The sequence below is a fragment of the Rhinolophus sinicus genome, chromosome 17, assembly GCF_057876585.1.
Source record: "Rhinolophus sinicus isolate RSI-liver-muscle chromosome 17, RSI-T2T, whole genome shotgun sequence".
Taxonomy (NCBI): domain Eukaryota; kingdom Metazoa; phylum Chordata; class Mammalia; order Chiroptera; family Rhinolophidae; genus Rhinolophus; species Rhinolophus sinicus.
Window position 1 is genome coordinate 7,164,611 of NC_142517.1, and position 21,544 is coordinate 7,186,154.

A 21,544-nucleotide genomic window follows, 5' to 3' on the forward strand; every position below is an offset into this window, starting at 1 on the left:
CATTAATCCATAAATCCCTCTGTGTAAATAAATTCAAATGACATGATTATAAAATTGTATTCCTGCACGCCCTCCCTTCTTTCCTCCAAGTCTCTCCTTAAACGTCACTCCTCCATGGGTGCCCCCTCTCCCCCACCCCAAAATGACTTGCCTCCAGCACTTCTCACCCCTGTCCTCTGCCTAGTAGTTTTCTCCTGGGCACTTAGGCCTGCCTAACATTCTGAGTCTTGTGCTGAGGATGTTTTATCCTCTGACACCCACACTGAACCATGAACGCTCTGTGGGCAGGGACCCCAGCCCCTGTGTCCATTGCTGCACCCTCTGCGCCCCCGAGAACACCCGCTGTACGAGGGGCGTTCCGTAAGCTTTGCGAATGAAGGCATTGCCAACATGTTTTAGTTGACTCTGTTATTTTATAATAGCTGATGTTTATTTTACGGTTAGGGTTTTTTTTTTTTCCACTTTAATTATGACAGTTTTCAAACATTTAGAAGACTAGAGAGAATAGTGTTGCATGTACCCAAATACCCATTATGTAAATTCAACGATCGTCAGCATTTTGACGTACTTGCTCCTCTACTGTGGGTGTAATGACAGATACCATGACATGTGTACATTTCTGACATGAAGGACGATTTCCTATATCACCACAGTACCATTTTCTAAAACTGACAGTTCTTTTTTGTTATCTAATACATATTGTCCATATTCAAATTTCCTAATTGTCTCAAAATATCTTTTCCAACAAGTTTGTTCAAACCAGAATCTAATGAAGCAGCAGTCATTGTGTTTGATTATATCTTTAAAAGCCCCTTCTCGTCTCGATCAGGTCATTCCCGCCCATAACATTGGCTTGTTGAAGATTCCTGTTTTGTAAAGTGTGTCACTTTCTGGATTTCTTCTAATTTCTTCCTTCTGAAGTCATTTAACTGGTTCCTTTGTCTTCTCTGTTTTCTGCAAAATGAAAATGAGTTTTAAAGTTTCATTCATTGAATTTAGTTGAATAGAGTTTTATCTTTGAAGCTGCTTCTCTGTAGCCAAGCGGAGCTTTGGGACTTAGCCCTGATCTTAACAGAGGGATGGTTTTCTCCTTTGAAAGGCCTGGCGTTTGCTTGACGATAACTGACAGGTGTTAGTAGGTCTGTGCAGGCCTCCTGGGAGGGGGACTCCCCCCTAACCCTGGGGTTCACTAATGTCCCACCCCAGGGGTGCCTCTGAGCCCCTGGGGTCTGGCAGGAAGTTGCTGCCTCCCGGGAGGCTCTGATTCCTTGTAGTTTCAGGGGCAGAATAGCGAATGTGTTCTGGGTGCTGCGTAGATTCTGCCTCCCCTACCTGGTCCCTCAATGGGGGCACAGAGAGCACAGCTTTTGGGCACCCCATTACTTTCCCTGAGTGAAAACATGTTTCTCCCTTGTTGGTGGCCAGTCAGTGGCTTGTGGTGACCAACTGGTCTTGACAGAGGAGGTGGAGGACCTCCCGAGGCTGAGGACAAATGCTCTGCTATCTTCGTGCTTTGTCTTCCGTGAATGCTTTCACCTGGGTTTTCTTTTTTCCTTCCAGATAGGACAGTGAATTTCCTTGTGGGGCAAAAGTATAAAGATACAAGTTTTCTGTAAAATACTCAGAGGACTGGAGAATTACTAGTGAATACTTGAGCTGGAAGGCACTTTTGAGAATTTAGGCTCTAATGTAGGATAGAAAGTAAAATGAGCTCTACTTATTTCCTTGGATCCTGGTTTCTGCAGTTTATTTTTATAGTATCAGCATGCTTAGCATACTGTTGTCTACTGTGTAGTAGTTTCAATGTTTGGACTGCGTTAATCTGGCTTTTATTGGTCATGAATTATGAGGTACTTATATTACCTAACTGGCATTTTAAGGAGAAGCTACCATCATCTACGTAATGCCAAATTACGGCCTTTCCATGTCTTTCTTTATGACACAGGAAATCCGGGATCCTCTTATGCAGTGGCTGGGGAAACATGTGGGTCCTGAGGGAATACTAAAATCCAGCAAGCTCTCCCTGAAGTTTGTTCCATCCTACACGTCTGAAATGGAAATCACCCCAACTGCAGTACCTGTGGTGACTGACCCGGACGCCTTCTCGTCAGAAAATTTCGACTTAGAGATCTACCGGCAAAATTTGCAGACAAGGCAACTTGGAAAAGTACTGCTGTTTGCTGAAGTGGCATCGACCACCATGAACCTTCTGGATGGGTAAGCTCTGGACCTCCTCGGAGGAGCCCAGTTATCTTGAAGGTTCTCTCTGACCAGTGCTGGGGAGAAGGGCAGGCCGTACAGCGTAAGAGCTCTTACACGCACTAGCAAGGTAGGAGTACCCCTTCCTGGAAGAGGTAAGATGTCGGAAGAGAAAGAAATGAAGTTCTTTGATCAAAGATTTGTGTTTTAAAGAATGGGCAGTTTTTGTGCCTGTCACGCTTTTTTTAATCAGTCCTTTCAGAATGTCCTCGGCAAAAAGAACGTTATGGGGAAAACCCACGTTTACCAGGTGGCGTTGTTGTTCCAGCTGTCACTTTTTTTTTCATGTGGTTAGAACCAGTGTTAAATATTTCATTTAAGCTATTGTGCAGGGGCATCAGGAGAGCAAATCTGAACAGCATGTGAGCTGTGTTATGTGGAAATAAGTTGGAGCTTTGTGCTTTGAAAACCTGTTTTGGTGTGTTCTTATCCAGTACATTTTTTGAGCATCTGTAATCCCATTTGGATGTTGAAAACTTATTCTTGTTGTAATTTTTCCTTTTTATTCCTTCTATTGCCTGGGCTTTGATTAAAGGTTAAAAAATGGAAAACAGATGGAAGAAATTTTTTAACTCCCAAATTAGTCAGTTTTAATTAACACTCTTATGTTGAGATAGTCTAAAAAGTAGAGGTACAGAGGGAGTGAGTATGAAAAGCATCTTCCCTCAACATGGGACTAAGATGTAAGGAATGTAACGTTACTCCCCAAAACTTGGACTTACAGTTTCTAGGCACTTTTACTCATGGGACTGAACAAGTAGATGCATAACTCAACATATGGAAATATTTTGACCTTTCTTCTTTTTAATTTCTGGAATTTAATAGTATGTTAATATAAAATGGTGAGATAACTTGAGGATTTCTTGACTCTCCTACTGAAAGTCATGGAAATGGCACTTTCAGTGTGTATAGGATGTAGCAAAAGCATTTGTGTGGGAGAGTTGGCAGAGCAGTGGATTGGAGTAGGAAGGGGGCTATAAACCGTGGTAAGTGCTTTTGTGTTGTCATAGGTACTCTTTCCCCCTCGGTGTTCCCACCTCTCCTGCCTCCACACCTCTCCTTGCCAGTCCCCCACTTTCCAATAGAGAAGAAGGAAAAAGCCTGTTCTTATAGATAGAACAGTCATTTCTTGCTGGTACAAACCCTGTGATAGTGTTTTGTTACTCGAGTGAACACTGTTATATCGAAGGGCGACCCCATTAAAATGACATTTTCTAAATGAAAAAATCAAGGCACGGCATTTAACACAAGATCTGGGGACACGAAATTCAGATAGAAAAACATTGGCACTTCCAGACATGGTTGCTATTTCTGTGGTCCGAAGTAAAGACTATTTGATGTTGGCCAATTTTGAAACATTGGAACTGTGGCTCTGAGCTTGGGTGGTGGGCAGTGCGTTACTGAGAGGTGTGTGAGTGCCCCGCCGGAGGGGATAGCTGGGTGTCCTTACACCCTGGGGAGCCTGTGTTTAGGACGGAAAACAGCGCCGTGTAAACACACTGCTTTAGTACCCTTGAGTATCAGTCAGCTCCTTTTTGATATGGAACTTCTTTTAAGAAATAAAATTCTGTCTTAAGCAACTTGGGTCTGTAAAAGTGTACAGTTGAGCTTGACCATAGTGGGGTCGGAACCTTCTGTAGGATGAAGAGTTTCTCTTATACAAAAGAGAAAAATATTTTAACTTTTCCGAGGGACTTTGGGAATCTTTTCTGTTTGTCTTCTTGTGTGGTCTCTGCAGAGCGCAGAGAGTGCAGTGGCTTCGATGGTTAACGATGAACCCCTCGGTGTGGCACACAGCACATATTGAATAAATAGTTGTTCTCCCACTGCGCACGTCGCTTCCTTTCTAAGGCTGAGAGGTAAAGCTCTCACTGTAACCTACTGAGAAGTCTTGGGGGAGAGGGAGACCGTAGCCTTTTTTAGGAGAAGGAATGTAAAGAGGTCACTTTGGTGCCAAAATGACCCAAAATTGTCCAGAAAGGGACCATGAGGTAGATAAATGAAACATATGGCTTATTTCTAAGAGTAAGACCGAAACCGTTTCTCCAGCTAATATTCTAGTTGGTCCTACATAAGCTATCCTTATGGAAACACAGAGCATTGTGATGGTAATAATAGTAGCTAGCGTGTATTGAAAGCTTTTATCTTCCAGACACGCTTTTATGGACTTTCCTTGTACTGACTAATTTCACACATCGTCTCTCAGTGCCTAGGGTCATCACTGGGACAGAGTCAAGCTCTGTCATCACACCTGTGTGCGGAATTGTTCCTGTTTCGCAATGTTGATAATCATTAGAGGGTACAACACATCAGTGGGCCAACGCGGCGAAGCAAGAAGAATTTTCCAAACCATGGACCGGGTTTGCTCCATGCTTGTTTCTCTCTTTACATCTGTCGTTTCTGTGGCAACCGAATGGCTCTTTCCTAATGGACTGGAATAGAAGTGAAATTTAAATGAGGTATAGATCTTAACTGTAAGGTGTCTAAAATCCTTTATCCTCCCCCCACCAGCTCCCACCCCCGTGCCCTGAGGACCTGTACCAGCTAAACACTGGGAGTTCTCCTTCTAAGAAAGGAGGGGAAAGTACCTGTGTGTTACGTGCAGTGGAGTTGGCTCCCACTCCTGGTGACTCGGCGAATGATTGACGTGCACGATGTCCCGCCCTCCACAGCCCGCTCGGCTCCTGTGGACTCACGCACATGCGTTCTTTCATGGAGTCACTCCATCTCACATTTGATCTTCCTCTTTTCCTGCTGCCTTCTATTTTTCCCAGCATTATTATTTTTTCCAAAGAACCCTGCCTTCTCACGATGTGCCCAAGAAGGGCAGCTTCGGTTTTATCCTTGCTGCCTCCGGTGATATTTCAGGCTTCATGTCTCCAGCGCCCAGTTGTTCATCTTTTCTGGTGGCGCAGCTCTTCTCCAATACCGTATTCCAGGTTAATCGACTTAGATGCCAGTTGCTGACAGGGCCCCTCGCTTATCAAATCTGTATTCTTTTCCACTTAGGACTGGTTAGCTCTGGCGGAGATGGTTTCTCTTTCATTGAACTTTGCGTAGAGCGTCAAGAAGGACTAACATTTTGAATTTTCAGAGCTGTTTCCTGCAGGGATACAGCTTCTATCAGACACCTGGTTTCTCTCCCAAGCTACGGGCCAGGCTGTGTGACAGCGGTTGTCAGTGGTGAACCTGGAGACCTGTGTCCTCGCCAGCTGCCCCCCCCAGACCCCCCTGCATTTTGAGGCCTTGTTTCTTGTGGCCTGAAGATCCTTGTGCACAAGATCTAAACCTTAGCACAGCCCATTCAGGCACCAGTTTCCACGTCAGTTACGCTTAGGTTCGGCTGTGTGAGACAGACGCCCTCAGCTTAAAGGGACTTAAACATCAGGAAAGCGTATTTCTCTCCTGTAAAGGAGATTTTTCTCTCTTGTACATGACAGGGACTGAGATGGGTGGTCCAGGCCAGTGTGTGTCCCACAGTGTCAAGGACCCACTTGAGTTCCTCTGCCACCATCCACAGGTGGTCCAAGAGGTGACTCAAGCATTTATGCTCTCGTTTTAGCCCGTAAGCAGGTGGAGGGGGTAAAGAAAGACATACCTCCATTCTTGATGGACTCTTTCTGATGGTTCCATGTGAATAACCATCAAAGATTTTGTTGGGACAGAGTTTTCCAGAAGTTGCTGAGGACATTGTTATTTGTATCCGGGCCAGGACCTAGTCGTGTGACCATGTCTACCCACCAAGAAGGCTCGGAAATCAATGAGGTCATCATACTCGGCATCCATGAATCCCGCGTACTGAGGAGGATATTAGATAGCTAGTACAGGACAATTGGATGTCTTTGTCACAACATGTACTTTCTATTTGTCAGACTGCTGAAAAAAAGGAGCTGGAGGCCTTTTCGTAGTGTACACAGTTTGAGAGCCCCAATGTCTACAGGATTTAAAACCATAGGTGGAAATAATTATTTGACTGGTAACACTGATTTTGTTTTACTGCTTGCCCAATGTCCTTGGAGGGGTTTTTCTTATGTTACAGTAAATCGGGGAGGATTTGGAAATTTCTGTCCCGACACATATTTTGGAGGATATCATATCTTCTTCTATAAATGCAAAGCCAGCTAAGCTACGCTGGCACTGAGGTAGACATTGCAAGCTTTTGTTGGGTCTCTGGGTGTGAGAGCGGCTGGTGGTAAAGCCATGAAGCAGCACCGCCTTCCCCTCCGGCCCCCACCCTGTGAATGGGAAAGCGATGTTAGTGCTTCCTTAGAAGGGAAAGAGCTCTGGGGAGAGCAAGCCGCAGAGGGAAAGTTGGGAGTTGCTTGCTGATAACTAAATCATGGCACTTGAAGGGCCCGTGGGTCCCCACCTCCAACAATAAAAAGTGAAAACCATGTAAGTGAATCATGTTCCCCTCATAGTCTGTCTGGGCTGTTACTGTCACCCTGTCTGGTTGAAGAGGTACTTTCACCTGTATCCCCTGCTCCCATCATTTTCTCTCACATATATTTCTGACCATGAAATGCATTGTCCACTCGATTGTCAGGGTACTGCCTTTTGGATGCGGTGCTGATTTTGGTCGACTTTAGATGCCTTTCGTTTTCTTTCTGTGCATTTTCCTGGTAGGTTTCCCTGTGACCTGTTAGCTCAGCTGGTCGGCTGGAGCCCCAAGGGCATGGACTCAGTGCTGTGTCTGAACCAGTGAACTTCACTCTGTCCCATGGTCACGTCCTCCAGCTGCAGACCCAGGAAGCCTTCTGTACATGTGAGCTGTCGGTGGTGGTGGGCGCTAGATGGCGGGTGTGGGTGGGCGTCGCCACTGCTGGAAAGGCCGCTCTCAGTGCTCACTGCTGTGAGGCTGGCGGCAGCGCTGTACATTCTGTGTAACTTCCTGCTAAGCGATGCTGGACCCTCTGCTGCATGCTGGACCACAGCACAAGAGCTGGGCGGTAACTGAGTCACTGTCATGGTTCTGGAACCGTCTTTTATTTGGCTAATTGTATCTTTTTTGATGACTGATACCAAGTCTCTGTCGGGTACCGTAAAGCCAGAGTGTGCGGTGAGCCAGGTGACCACAAACTTCCTCATGTTGGTTTCCTCCGCACACTTGTCATGCTGAGTACACTGGCTTGGTTTTTGTTTCTTTGTTTTTTGTTTGTAAGGAATAATTTATATTTCCTTGCCTAGTAAGTTTATTTCCTTACCGTTGTTTAAGTCCCTTGATGTTTGAGGCTTACATTTGCCTTCATCACTCATGGAATAAGCACTGATGGAGTGCCTCCTGTATACTAGGCATGGGCTTAGGCAGTGGAGAGAGAATGAGGGAGAGGGGACTCCCCTTGCCTCCCCTCGCAATGGAAGAAGCGAACCCCCGTGCACGTGCCGTCCATGCAGTTCCATGCACCCTTTCAGGTCTGAGCGCTGGGAGTGAGGGCACAGAGAAGTGGGCCCCACAGATAAAGGATGAGGGAGAGAAGCAGACTGGTCAGGGAATGTTTTCTGAGCAGTTGCTATGTGTCAGGCGTTGTTCCTAATGCCATAAAGCCCACAGTCTGGTAGGGAAAATGCTGGAACTGAAGACTTGCCCACCGACTAGCTCTGTGACCTGCGCAGGATAACTCCCCAGCCTGGGCATTTGCTTCCCTCAGCTGTGAGATCTGGGTTCCCGATGCTCCCCAGACAGCTTCCCCTCCTCTCCTCGGGTCGGGTGACCTCCCACTCAGCACCTTCCACCCCGCCAGCCTGTCTGTGCCCCATGACCTCCCACCCCTCTGGAGGGCTGACATGGTTTTGTGATTCACCTCACTATCGTTGGGGAGACCTCGTGTGGGAGACAGTTGACTTTCTACAAGCAAAGGGAAAGAAAAGGGAAAAAAAGTTAAAAAAAACAGTTTGGGTGGAATTGCATCGAGGAGACTAGCCACCATCATTTCAGAAAGACAGTGTTTTTAGTTCAGAATTTGGGGCCAGTCCCAGCTTTTCACCTCCATGCGCGCGTATCTGGTCAGTCCCCAACATCTCTTTCCCCTTTTCTTCTCTTCGATCCTGCTCCCCTAACTCGCTCTCCTCCACAGCCTCCTCCCTGAAGTGGAGGCCAGAGAGGACAGAAATTGGGCTGGAACTAATTTAATGGCTGAGTGACCTCACAGTAGAGAAACAGCCGGATCCTAATAGGGGTCTTTGTCTACATTTCCACCCTGGCTGGTAGCATGCCAGTCAAGAGTCAAGCGAGAGACACAGGTGGAAGCGATTAGACCTGTCATAAAGTTTGAAAAATTGATTCTGGAGGCGAAGTGAATAGATTGAACTTGACAGTGTTGTCCTAGAGATTCTAAGGGAAAATTCTGTAGTTTAATTTGAAATCCCTTGATTATTCATTAGCTTTCCAGATGGCTTTTGTTGATGTTTTACATATTAATGCCTGTATTGTGTTATTGGTGTGCTCTTATCGTGCGCGCAGGTAATGAGCAAAGAAGGAATACATGGGTAAGTGTCCCAAATTAGTGGGATGTTAGCGTAATTGTGAAATAAAGGGTTTTTAAGAAGTTGATTGCTTTGGAATAATTAGCTTGAGCTTTCTTATGGGCCAATTTGGTACTTTTAAAGTGAAAATTATCAGAGAATTTTAAAGAAAGCTTCATTTTAATGCTTACTTCTAAATTAAGGTTTAGAATAAACGTTTGACTCTGGTGGTCATGACTAAAGGATTATTCTGTCAAGTTCTCCATCGAATGCTTTTTTTGGGTCCCAATTCAGCACCTGATTAAGTTAACCTTTTACACGCCTAGATCCTGGAATTGAATTATAAAGTGGCCTGTGGTTTTCCAGAGATGCTCCACGTTAATTTTTCACATTCTAGGATGTGAAAAAAATCGGTTTGTAACCGATTTTTAAAAGTGGTGTAAACGTATCGTGATGTTTGTCATTTTATGGTGGTTATAGTGTGTTCTGTTTAGATGACATTTTCATTATAATTAGCCCTTCGTGTCTGGCTCTCTTTCAAAGTGGACAACACTTAAGTCTTGGTCAACCTGAAAGGTGCCGAGTTTTGCGGTATAGGAGGTGAGAGTGCACGTAACCGCCAGGCCGCTTGCCCTGGGAGTGACGAGCACCGCCGGCTCTGGTGCACGGAGGACACGCCGCCCAGCTGTGGCAGGGGTTCTGCTGCGCTCGAGATGGGAAATCGCTCGCTCGGGAGCCCTTTTCCAAACCCACCATGTCTTGTGCATGTTCTCAGTGGTGGTGATCTTAACCTTTTGGGGGTATACCAGACTTTTAGGAGAAAGACTAGATACTAAGACAGGCTGTCCATGGTGGGAGGTATTTGCAGAACTGCCAGTTCCCCACTTCCCTTGTTTCACACTAGTGAGGACCGAATATCTTGATTTGACCTGGGGGTTAGGTCTTGGGGTTGGGTATTGCTGCCCTGTGCTAGAATCCCAGCTCCGCCTTTTGCTCCATCAGTCACCCTGGGCAAATCAGTAACCCTTCAGGCCTCCGTTTCCTTATCTGTATTATGTAGCTGGTACTAGTCTATGCTTTTTTTCCTTTTTGAGTTCAATCACTCAGCTGATGTCTCTCCAGTACCAGCTGTGTGCAGGAGTCTGCAGTAGGCTCAGGGGCCCAGTGGGGATAATGCAGATGTGGACCTTTCCTCCAGGAACCTGCAAGCCACCCTAGGGCAGGGCGAGGATGCACCGAAATGTGTCTGCAAAACTCTTAGTACAGCGCTCATAATTACTGAACTCTCACCATTATTTAAACTTTGGATGTGATTCTTCCTTTTGGACCCTCACGGCGAATGTTCCAATGGCAGGCTCTGAGTGTCCATGAAACAAATCGCTGTTGGCTTTTGCCCAGGGTGTTTTGTTGGCACAGAGTTTGTGCTGAAGATTTTCACAGCTTTTTCTTGTCATACTTAAAAGCACGATGGCTCTTCATTTGTTATTATTTTGGCAAAAATGTGTTGTTTTAGTCCAGCTTTTCTTGAAAGGTGAGAAAACATAGTCCATGTTTGTGTTTCCCTTAAAAATATGTGGATCCAGTTCTCTTTTTCATTAGACTTCCTCTTTAGAAATCTTTACACTTTATAATTTTCATAGATAACAACAGTCCAAATCTTTAACGGTTTGAACATTTCTGTTGTTCCCGTGGATATGCTCGCACCTTACCCACACCTTCCTCAACACACCTGAACCTTTCGTGCCAGTCAGAATGCATGGGTTTGTTTTGTTCTCTTGAATTTCTTTAAACACCTCAGACATTTATCTGCGGAATTGCTTGATTGTATAGTATATCTGATGTTCATTTTGTCAAATGCCTCTGTTATAGTAAAACAGGTTATAAGAGACCATAAAGGTAATAAAGCAAGGTTTGGGGCTAGGAGAGGCAATCAGTAACATGGTGACAGAGGATTCTCTACGCGTATTTTTTTTTTTTTTCCACCAGTTCAGATTTATCTTAGGGAGAAAGCCACGAGTGTCCACTGTAGTTTAGAAGTGAGCTGTGTCCTCTGATGGTTGGGGATGTTTTCACTCTAGTTATAGAGAGCAAAGGAGTTATTTCTTAGCAACACGGCCACTTAAACGGCCTTGGAGTACCCAGAGTGAGCTCATTAGAAAGCTGGCTTGCACTGAGCAAGGCATCATGGGATACTGACAGCAGCACAGGCCCTGGCATGTCATCAGTTACTGTCTTGGGGCACATTCCATGGCTCCTCATCTTAGAATGGGCAAACCGTGCTCATGCCCACTCCTAGGGATGCCACTCATGTCGCGAGGGTCAAAGGGAGTCGTTAAATGTAAAGTGTTTGGCAGAGTCTCTGATACAGAGCAGGGGGTCAGTACGTAAGTGCTGGTTTCATCTTCCCTTTGCCTGCCAACTCCGCCGGGTGTTCTCCCCACGTGGACATGGCTGACAGCCACATGCTTGGGAACTGCAAAAATGAAGACCGAGAATCTGTTCTAGGGTTCTAACGCCGTGAGAAATGCACGATAAGAAAGTAGGATTTCTAACACTCGGGCACGCGACAACATGGGTAGACCTTGAGGACATTTATGCTAAGTGAGAAAAGTCAGAGAAAGAGAAGTACTGTCTGGTATCACTTGTATGTGGAATCTAGAAAAGCCTGTAAAAACAGAGTAAAATGGTGGTTACTGGAGGAGGGGGTATTGTTTAAGGGCACCGACTTGCAAGGAGGAGCACAGGGCAACTCAGAGATCCTGCGGGTTCAGTTCCAGATCGCCGCAGAAAAGTGGATGTGCAAGAAAGACGCCCGGAGTGTTTGGTTTCTCATCGCCTATAAGGGTATGTTTACACTATCCTGTAGTCTATTAAATGTGCAGTAGCATTGTGTCGAATAAAGCCATGTACACACCTTAATTAAAAATACTTCATTGCTAGAAACTGCTGCCCATCACCTGAGCCTTCAGTGAGTTGTGTTTTGCTGGTGGAGGCTCTTTTCTTGCCGTGGATGAAAACGCAGCATCTGCAAAGCACAATAAAGTGAAGCTCAGTCCAGTGCGGTGTGCCCGTAAATACGTCCTACAGACCGAATGCCCAGTGCAGTGAGTACAGACAACAACATTGTGTTGGAATCAGCTGCCCAACAGACCAGAACCTAATTGTTCCAACCACTAAAGGAAGCGATAATTATGTAACATGATAGAGGTGCTAATTATTGCTACAATGGTAACTATAATATATAAATGTATCAAATTAACAGCTATACCTTAAATTTACACAATGTTATCTATCAAATATATTTCAGTTAAAAAAACACTTCTCTAAATGCAAAAACCCCCACTCAGTTTATGAATGAACATTAGTGTCTAGGTGGAAACATGCTAAATAGTCTTAGAATTTAGTGTTAACGGTAACTCAAGTATGATCACTCACCTGTGTGCACGTGGTGAGGAGATAGAGGCTGAGCTCTTGGTTAAAAAAAAGTGTTTTGGTAAAAATCTGTGTGTTGGACGATAGAGCAGATATTTTTCCTTCGCCCTACTCGGCACCCCTCTCCCCCATTTCCATTTCTCCCCTGACTCTGCTTTGTGACTCATTTAGAAAAATGTCTGTTTTTCTTTCAAATAAAACACTTACCTGCTTTGGAGGTGAGGGTTGATTTGCTTTCATCTGGCCCTTTAAGATCTTTTACACACCTACCTTTTAGCCAAACACACTTGCAGCTCTGAAATACCCTTGTTTCTGCTTTTTGTTTCGGAGAGAAGCATGTTCTGTTTCTGCATGAGGGGTATTCCGTCACTGTAAGAGCCCAAACGCCACATTTTTCCTGCATTGCACAAGGAGTCATTCATCATTTTCCTTCTTTGTTTGGCTCTCCCACAAGAGTATTCAAATTAGCGAGAAGGAAAATGATGAAGTCATTGCCTGGCAGAGAAGTATTTTCTTGGGACGTGGGAAGGGTAGAGGAGGCAGGAGGAGGGGGAGGAATTGTGGTGAGGTCTGTATCTACGTCTTTTTCTGCAGTTGGGTTCCAGAGGTTGCCTGCAGGCTAATATAATTTTCACAATTTAAAACTGGATAATATGTGCATATAGAATTTACCTGAAAATACAACTACGCGTGAGGTGGTGGCGGTAATGATTCTGGAAACTTAGGCTATACTTTATCTGTGTCATTCTGACGTATCAGCTGTGTGATGTTGGGTGAATCACCCAACCTCTCTGAGCCTGTTTCCTCATCTGTCAAATGAGAGGGTCGTAGGAGACTCTGTGGCTTACTTATTTTTTTTTTAAAGCAATAAAGACCCTTTTCAAATGAAGTACCCCACTGTAAAAATGGGGTTGGGGATCTTCTCAGAGCCCAAGTTCCTCAGGGCGTGAGTGTCAAGACCACTGGCCTAGAGGTACCCAAGGTCTGTCCAAATAAGATACTCAGGCCCAACTGACTGGGGACAGTTGTATCTTAACACGTTGTGTACGGCAGGGTTTAAATCCCTCGTGAAGATTCTCGTGATCCATACGCAACGTGTTAATGGCAGGCTGACCGGTTAGCTGGACTATTATTTTTTATACCTTGCCTTATTCCAAGAGGATTTAAGGCAATGGGGACTTAAGTTTATCTGTTACAAGTTTTTTCTGCCTCTTGTACAATCTAAATGGAATACATTATGTTTCTTGGTTGTTAGGTCTCATGTGAAAGCTATATGCGTATTATTCATAAAACTCAGCACCGTTCAGAGTTCCGTGACTTCTCCAGACTCACAGTAGTGAGAACTGAGTGACTGGTTCCTTCTGGAACCCAGGGAAACCTGCGTGGGTCCCATGCCTCTGCGAAACTAAGCAGCTGTGGTCTTGGGGGGTGGTTTATCCAGGTGCTTATTCAGATGTCTCCAATTAGAGATGAGTGATGTCTCAGAGAAACAGTCTCTGCTGGAGGAGCTTGCAACCCAAACACCCAGAATCCGAGAGGAGGTGACACTATGGTCAACTGTGATGAATGCGCCCCCCCACCCCGCCCATTCTCAGAAGCCTGAGGAGTGCCCTGGGAAGGTAAACTGGGTGGAGAGACTGTGTGTGTGTGTGTGTGTGTGTGTGTGTGCACGCGCGGGGTGGGGGGGTGGTTGGGTGGATATGTAGCTGTCCTGTATGAGGTCTTGACTGCACTTTAGATCTTGAAGCTTCATGAAAACTTTCTTGGCTCATTAATGGAGAGAGTGGGACGGCGTATGGGTCGCACAGACGTGAACAATGGCAGAGATGTTCGAGGCGTAGGACTCATGCAAGTTGTGGCTTTCTCCCTGCTTTCCTGGAGTTTTTATTTGTAAATCTTTCAGTATCCTTCCTACTTCTGAAAGTATCCTCTGGCACCTTCTCTTTTCTAACCTTAAACAAAATAAAATGTGACTTGATTTGTAACGTTCTGTGGTACCCATGGGCGTAGGACGACGGTGCAAGAAACTTGCCAACCAGGATTCTGAGTCTCTGATGGGGAGCTTGTCTTACAAGAGTTTCCTTTTGTTTTGTAGCTTTGGGTTTAGGTATGTTTCTTCCCTTCTCTTGCCTCCCCTTCTGTTTTTAATGCACAGCGTAAGTGCCTCCCACCTGTTCAAAGTCACCAGAGGCCTTGTTGGAACTTTTGCTCCAGGTCAGTGGTGATTGAGCACCATTATAGTATTCCAGGCAGTTTTGCTTTTTTTTTTTTTACTGCGGCACCTGGAAAACTGTCATGAAAGAGACCAACATTTTCCAGCACAATGTTGTCGTAATTGGGATGGATGAAGGATTCGACATCTACTAAACCCCAAATCAGATTAACAATGTGCACCAAAGTCTCTTAGCCTCAGAGCTGCAAGGTGCCCGAAAGGCCAACTTTCATGTCCTACTGCCCGAACGCCTTCTGCACTGGTGTGGAGGTGTCTGAGCACCCGGATGGAGAGCCACTTCAGGTGACAAATTTTTATTGCGCTCTTATAACTTAGGGCAGCTCATTTCACCTCTCTTAGGATAGCTCTCTTTCCCAGGATGGGTCCTTTTAAACCCATCCCACTCCAAAAAGGAAATCTGGTCATGGATCCAAAAAGAGAAAATTTAACTTTTTCCTAAATGATAGTTAAGATATTTGTTAATTAGTTAAGATAGTTAAGATTAGTTAATTAGTTAAAATAGATATTTGAAGGTAGTTTCTATGGCCTCCTTTATCCCCTTATCATCTTTTCTCTAAGGATCTTCAGTAATAAACATTTCTTCACATCCTCATATTGGAGATCAAAACTTTAGGTCTAAAGGACTAAAAACCTTGATATAAAGCCAGTCAGGGTACATAAAACGACTCAAATTAGTTTCTCTCAAAATATTTTTCAATTATAAGAAGATTCTTGTTCATTATAAGAAACTTGGAAATATAGTAATGAATGATAAGGAAATGAAAATCTTTTATAACCCATCACCTATAAAAGATTGTGCTAATCTTTTGGTGTATTTCCTTCTAGTCTTTTTTACTCCTATACAACATATGTAAAAACTGTGATTGTATTGCCTATGAGATAAGCATTTCCCATGCACTCAAATGGCCTGCTAAAAACATGTCTTTTATTGGCAATATATAGTTTAACTATAATTTGTTTAGCAATTTCCTATGAATGCATTCCTGTCGTTTCCAACATTCAGTACCCTATTGTAAATAATAAGCATATTTCTTTTTGATCTAGCAGTTCTGTAGAATTCTTTTGTGATCCTATTGCAATATTTCTTTTCCAAAAGATAATTGGAAAAATTATAAAACAAAAGCAGACATTGATAGAAGTTGAACAGGATGAGGCTAATATTTGTTGTCATTTACAATATTTCATATTATTTCAACACTATTACACAATTTTCTCACATTATTTTATATTTTGTCCAGACAGATGTCATGCCTTAATAATAATAATTAACATTAATTTGGCATTTACTATGTGGCAGGTACTGTGCATTTGTGTATTTTTCCCATTCAGTTTTTACCAAAACTGGATGAGATAGGTACCATTATAGTTCCCATTTCAAGAGAGGAGGGAGCTATTGCATAAGCAGTGGAAATAGCTTGACCAAAGCCACATAAAGAATTAAATGGTGGAAGCAGCATTAAAAGATTTGTCACGAGAACCTTAATTCTTAGCCCCTGATATTATATTATCTCCAATAGATGCTTTGCTGAAATCCCAAGACACTATATCCCCCATACTTCCAACATTTATTTATATATTATTGTTACAAAAGGATGTCAGGTTAGCTGACATGTCTAAAATCACATTGGCGATTTTCTTAATTTTTTAATGTGATGTGTGCTGGAATGAACTATGATGGGAGCCCTAAGTTAAAGTCCCAGTTCTTGAGTTGACTAGCAAGACAAGTTACTTAACTTGTTTGTTCTTCTGTACCATTGACTGTAAAATATGAACAGTAGTACTTATATTAAAGGGTTGTGATCTGGATTAAATAGAAGGATATATATGACAGTGCCAATATAGTTCCTATACTGTACTGGTGCTCAATAATAGTAATTTTCTTATTTCCTTGAATTTCAACTGGGATAGGATATCTTTAGTTAGTATAAGTTCCTTTGAAAATTAGAATGGCATATTTCCTTTAGCTTGTGTAGTTCACAATAATCCTTCAAAGATCAGCCATAATGAATGTAATTATATTTCCTCATAGTCCCAAGTTCTGTGAACTTGAAAACAGATCAATAATAGTTATCCAATTTTAAGAAGAGAGAAAGTGATTGAAAAAAATAAATGGAGGCATAGGAACCTGTGGGATGATATAACAATGTCTAATATATGTATAATTTGACTCCCAGAAGGAGAAAAGAGAATGGGTCAGAAAAAAACTATTTGAGACATTAATAGCCAAATGATCCCCCAGCTTGGTGAAGGACAGAAATTGATAGTTTCAAGAACTTTAGCAAACTCCAAGCAGGATAAATATGATGAAAATAGACCTTGGCACATACATAGTCAAATTGCTAAAGACCAAAGATAAGGGGACAATACTGAAAGTAACTTGAGGAAAACAGCACTTTACATACAGAGGAACTACGGATTGGATGATTACAGGTTTCTCATCGGAAATTTAGGAGGCCAGAGGAGAGTAAATAATATTTTTAAATGGCTCAAAGGAAAACAAATGGACAAACAAACAAAACAAAACAAAAAGCTTGTCAACCCAGAATTCTATATCCAGCAAAACTATGCTTCAACAATGAAGGTAACATACATTTCAGATAAAAGAACACTAACACAATTTGTCATAATGCAGATCTGCTGGAAAGAAATGCCAAAAGGTGATGAGAAATACACCAGATGGAAGTTGGGATTTTTAAGTAGGAATGAAATAGCAAATATCTGAGCAAATATAAAATACTTTCCCCCATTTAATTTCTTTAAAATGTATGTGACTGTTTAAAGCAAAAATTATAATATCATCTTGCATTATTTTGCATATGTTAATGTAATACATATGACAACTAGCATAAAGGAGAGTGGAGGGGTGGTAAATGGACCTGTATGAGTGTAATATTTCTATATCTAATGTGAATTAGTGTAATATAAACTCAGTAGATGTATAAATTAAGCATGTATATTTTAATCCCTAGAGTAACCACTAAAAACATAAGGTAAAGAGATAGCTAAAAAGCCAACAGAAAAATTAAAATATCCAAATAATCCAAAAGAAGGCTGGGGGAGGGGGAAGGAATTGAGAAATAAAAAATAGAAGGAAAAAGCAAAAGTGAACAGAGTGGTAGACCTAATTTAGCCTTATCAATAATTATATTAAACAATAATGGAGTAAGCACTGCGGTTAAAAGGCAGAGAATGTCAGAGAGGGAAGGAGGGAGGAAAAGAGGGAGGAGAGAGAGGAGAGAGGGAGGGCACAGGCACAGGGTGGCAGGAGTTTTAGTAGAACTATATAAACTGATTCTAAAAGTTATGTAGAATTTACATAAAAATGCAAGGGTCCTACGGTAGAGAAAATAATTTTGAGTAAGAAAAAGGTGGAGAAGTCATATTACCTGACATTAAGACTGAGTATAAAACTATGATAATCAAAGCTGTGTGGTATATTGACATTAACAAAAAATAGATCAATAAAACAGAATATTCCAGAAATAGACCTGCCCTTTATTGGCCATTTGATTTTTGACACAGTTGTTAAAGCACTCCAGTGAAGAAAGGGAAGTCTTTTCAAGAAGTAGTCCTGGAATAATTAGATATATGCTCCATACAGGAGCATAAATGAATCTTGATCCCTACCTTGTACACTAAAGTTGATTTGAGCTGGATCATAGACCTAAATATAAAAGTTAAAATTATAAAGCTTCTAATGGAAAATAGGATATCTCTATGACTTGGGAGTAGGCCGAGGTTTCATAAACTGGTTACAGAAAGGAATGATGCTAAAAGAAAAAAACCCTGATAAATTAGACTTCTTAAAATTCAAAATATCCTGCTTATCAAAAGATACCGATTAATAAATGAATAGACAAGCCACACACTCAGAGAGAATGTTTGCAAAACATGTACCTGACAAAAACTGTTATCTATAATATATAAAGAACTTATTTAACTCAGTAATAAAATGACAAATGACCCAATTAAAACATTTGATCAACACTTCACAAAATAAGAATGCTAGCAGCCAAATAAGCACATGAAAAGATTCTTAACATTTACTTTCTTCAGGACAATGCAAATTAAAACTACGATGAGATACGACTACACATCTGCCAGATTAGCTGAAAAGAAAAACACTGATCTCACTAAATTTTTGGTGGAGATGTGAAACAAGCACAGTTCCCAAACGTCACATTTGTTGGTGGGAATATAAAATGGTACAACCTCTTTGAAAAAACTGATATGGTATTTTCTTATAAAAGTAAACATGTACCTCCCTTCCAACAATCCTAGTCAGAGTTGTTTACCCAGGATAAATGAAAATATGTGTCTATACAAAGGCTTGTACATCATTGTTCATAGTAGCTTTATTTGCAATAGCTGAAACCTGGAAACAACCCAGATATCCATCAACAGGTGAATGGATACACTGTAGCGTATTCACGCAAACACCACTCAGCAATAGAAAGGAACGAACCACTCCTACGTGCATCAACTTGCATGAATCTCAAAAACTTTATGCACAAAGCCTCCCACAAAACAGTACACACTGTATGATTCCATTTTATGAAATTTTAGAACAGGCATATCTCATCTATGGTGGGAGGAGATCAGAGTGGTTGTCTCTGGGGGTTGGGGTCGAGATCACCTGGGAAGGGCCATGAAGAACCTTCTGAGTGGTAATGTTATTTGTTTGTAACACCGGTGAATACAGTTGTCAAAACCCAGCAGATCTTAGGGTATCACCATAGGTAAATTTTACATCAAAACTAAAATACTGAACTCTAGTTAAATGGTATTCAGGCTTAAGTATTACGGGGTGGGGGGTATGTCTGTACTTGAAGTTGAGATGCATAAAGCAATAGTGGATGGATAGATGGGTGGGGAGATATGTATGTACTAATCTAGGCCATGGGTTTGATGAGTGTTCACTCTAAAATTCACCTTTTCTGTAACGTGTCAGTATTTTTATAAGTAAGTCATTGTGGAAGAATTTTAAAACTAGCTATGATAGTAGATTTAAAATAAATTTAAATTTACAAAAGTTGGATCTGCGTGAAGTCTTTTGGTATCCCCAGCTGTATATGGACATAAAGACTGCATCACAAAAGGAAATGTATGGTGTTTTCTGTGCTCATACATTTTCCTCCCTTGTCTTCTTTCTCCTATTTATTTAAGTGCACAGTTTTCTCCCTGTCTTTTAACAAACCAGCGTAAAGTGTATGAAAAGTATTAAGTTCAAACTGAACTGTAACTTTTGGTAACTTGCCGGATTATTTACTCCTTAGGCATATTGGGTCTTCTGAGTACTAAAATTTAAAACAAAAATCACAGTCTGTATTCTCGTTTTCTGAACTCCCAGCGGCCTAATTTCTCTTTCTTTATGCCCTCAGTGAAAATATTTTAAAAATCTAAATTTGTCTGCACATAAAGTTTTTCATTTCTCACACCTCGTATTGTCCAGCCTGCTGTCGGCCCTTTACAAGTGTGTGCGGACGGGGAGACTCCCTGCTGGGCACAGGCGCAGGGTGGCCGTAAAGCGTTCCACCTCCTGTTAGAAGGAGAAGATATAATTAGCAACATTCTCATTATTTCAAGTGTGTTCAGTACTGTATGTTCTGATGTAATTTCACGCCATCGTTGCTCACAGGAGCCCCTCTGAGGCTCTAACCTCAGCTGGGCGGGGGGGGGTAGGTACTGAATCTCTTCCTCCTAAGATGCTTCTTCCAGATCCTTCTGCCCAGGTCCTTTAAAAGCGACATGGTAGACCTCTGAGCACTTGCCTTTCTTCTCTTAGAGTCTGGATGTTAGTGTTTGATATCTCTTTGATATCTCTGGCTCATCATTTTGTTGATAATTCCTGTTAACTAGTCCTGAAGAAATTTTTCCTAATACGATAATATTTTCCTGAAGCACCCCGCCCACAATACTTTCCATTCCCTTTAAGAGACACATTTGACTGTGATTCCTTCTCAATGACCTCTGGTAGGAAGACTGAGATGAAAATCCTCGTATCTCCACATGTAGCAAATTTAACAATAATCAGTGGAAATGATGACACAGATAGTAATGCAGCTTCTTTCTGTTTATTGATAATCTAGTTTTTAAATTATTAATGAACGATTATCTGGGAAGCTATTTGAAGAAATGAGAAATGTGCTCATAGAGGGGAAAATCGTTGTAATAACTAATAAATGTAATGAGTGAATTGCTAATAACCAGGAGAGTGATTGTGAAGACCGTGTATGAGGCCCACGGATAAGAACTCTCGTGTATTCTTTCTTATTCCTTCCCACGCCCCTCTGGTAATAAGAACCCCAAAGTGCATCTGGGGAGACGCATGGTCCTCTGAGGGGCTGCTGGGTGCATACAGGCCAGTGGCAGCCAGAGGCCATGCTGCTAATCGCAGTGCTGGGGCGAAAAACTAAAGCAGCCTGATCTTGCCCCTGACAGTCTTTCAGTATTAACTTCTGAAGCCCCTTAAATGAAAAACACACATGCTTTGGTGTGGAACTAATTTTGAAATCATGGCAATAACTTTTACTTTTAGATTCTGTGCAGTTTGCTGGTGCGATGGCTAGGGTTTGTGGGTTTTATTTTAAAGCTGGTTCTCTGCTGTTCCCATGCCTATTCCACACCTAGAAGATTCCAAAGCAACAATGTAGGGTTTCTCCAGAAATTAAGTGCCCTTGTTATTCATAAAATGATCCTAGGTGGGAAGACCTCCATTCTTTTTTAAAATAAGGACATTATTATCCCCGAGGTGTGCTGAAGTTCTGAGAGCGAGGTTTTAACTTGGCTGATATAAACACAAGATTAAGGGTGTCAGTAAATTTAGAGGAAAAAATGAACAAAGTAAAGAAGGGGCATCACAAAGAAACTTTCTTATGACTGGAGAATTTAATAGGACTAAGTGAATCTGGTAAACATGAAAATTATCAAAGATAGAATTTTTTTCTCTGAGTATCATGCAACTTAAGTACGTCTTGTACTCTCACAGTGCTTTTTTTTTTAAAGGACGTTTTGAAAACACAGAATGCAGTTTGTGTTCATCTGTAGGAAAGAAATGAGATTTGAAAAGGAAAATCTCTTTTCTGGCACATCAAGAAACTGCTGAAAGAAACGCATGTAAAGTTAAATCTCTTTCCCTTCCTTAATAAATTGACTTAG

The 21,544-nt window shown here is 42.2% G+C and overlaps 1 protein-coding gene across 7 annotated transcripts in view; it reads left to right on the top strand.

Annotated features, from left to right (window-relative positions):
- The window catches only part of HLCS (holocarboxylase synthetase), a 194,909-nt gene that overhangs the window by 61,957 nt on the left and 111,408 nt on the right, over positions 1-21,544 (top strand). For all 7 annotated transcript variants that reach the window (XM_019730302.3, XM_019730301.3, XM_074325502.2 and 4 more), the window contains exon 6: positions 1,946-2,217. In XM_019730302.3, the coding sequence (XP_019585861.3) occupies positions 1,946-2,217 (272 nt within the window). The remainder of the gene's footprint in view (positions 1-1,945; positions 2,218-21,544) is intronic.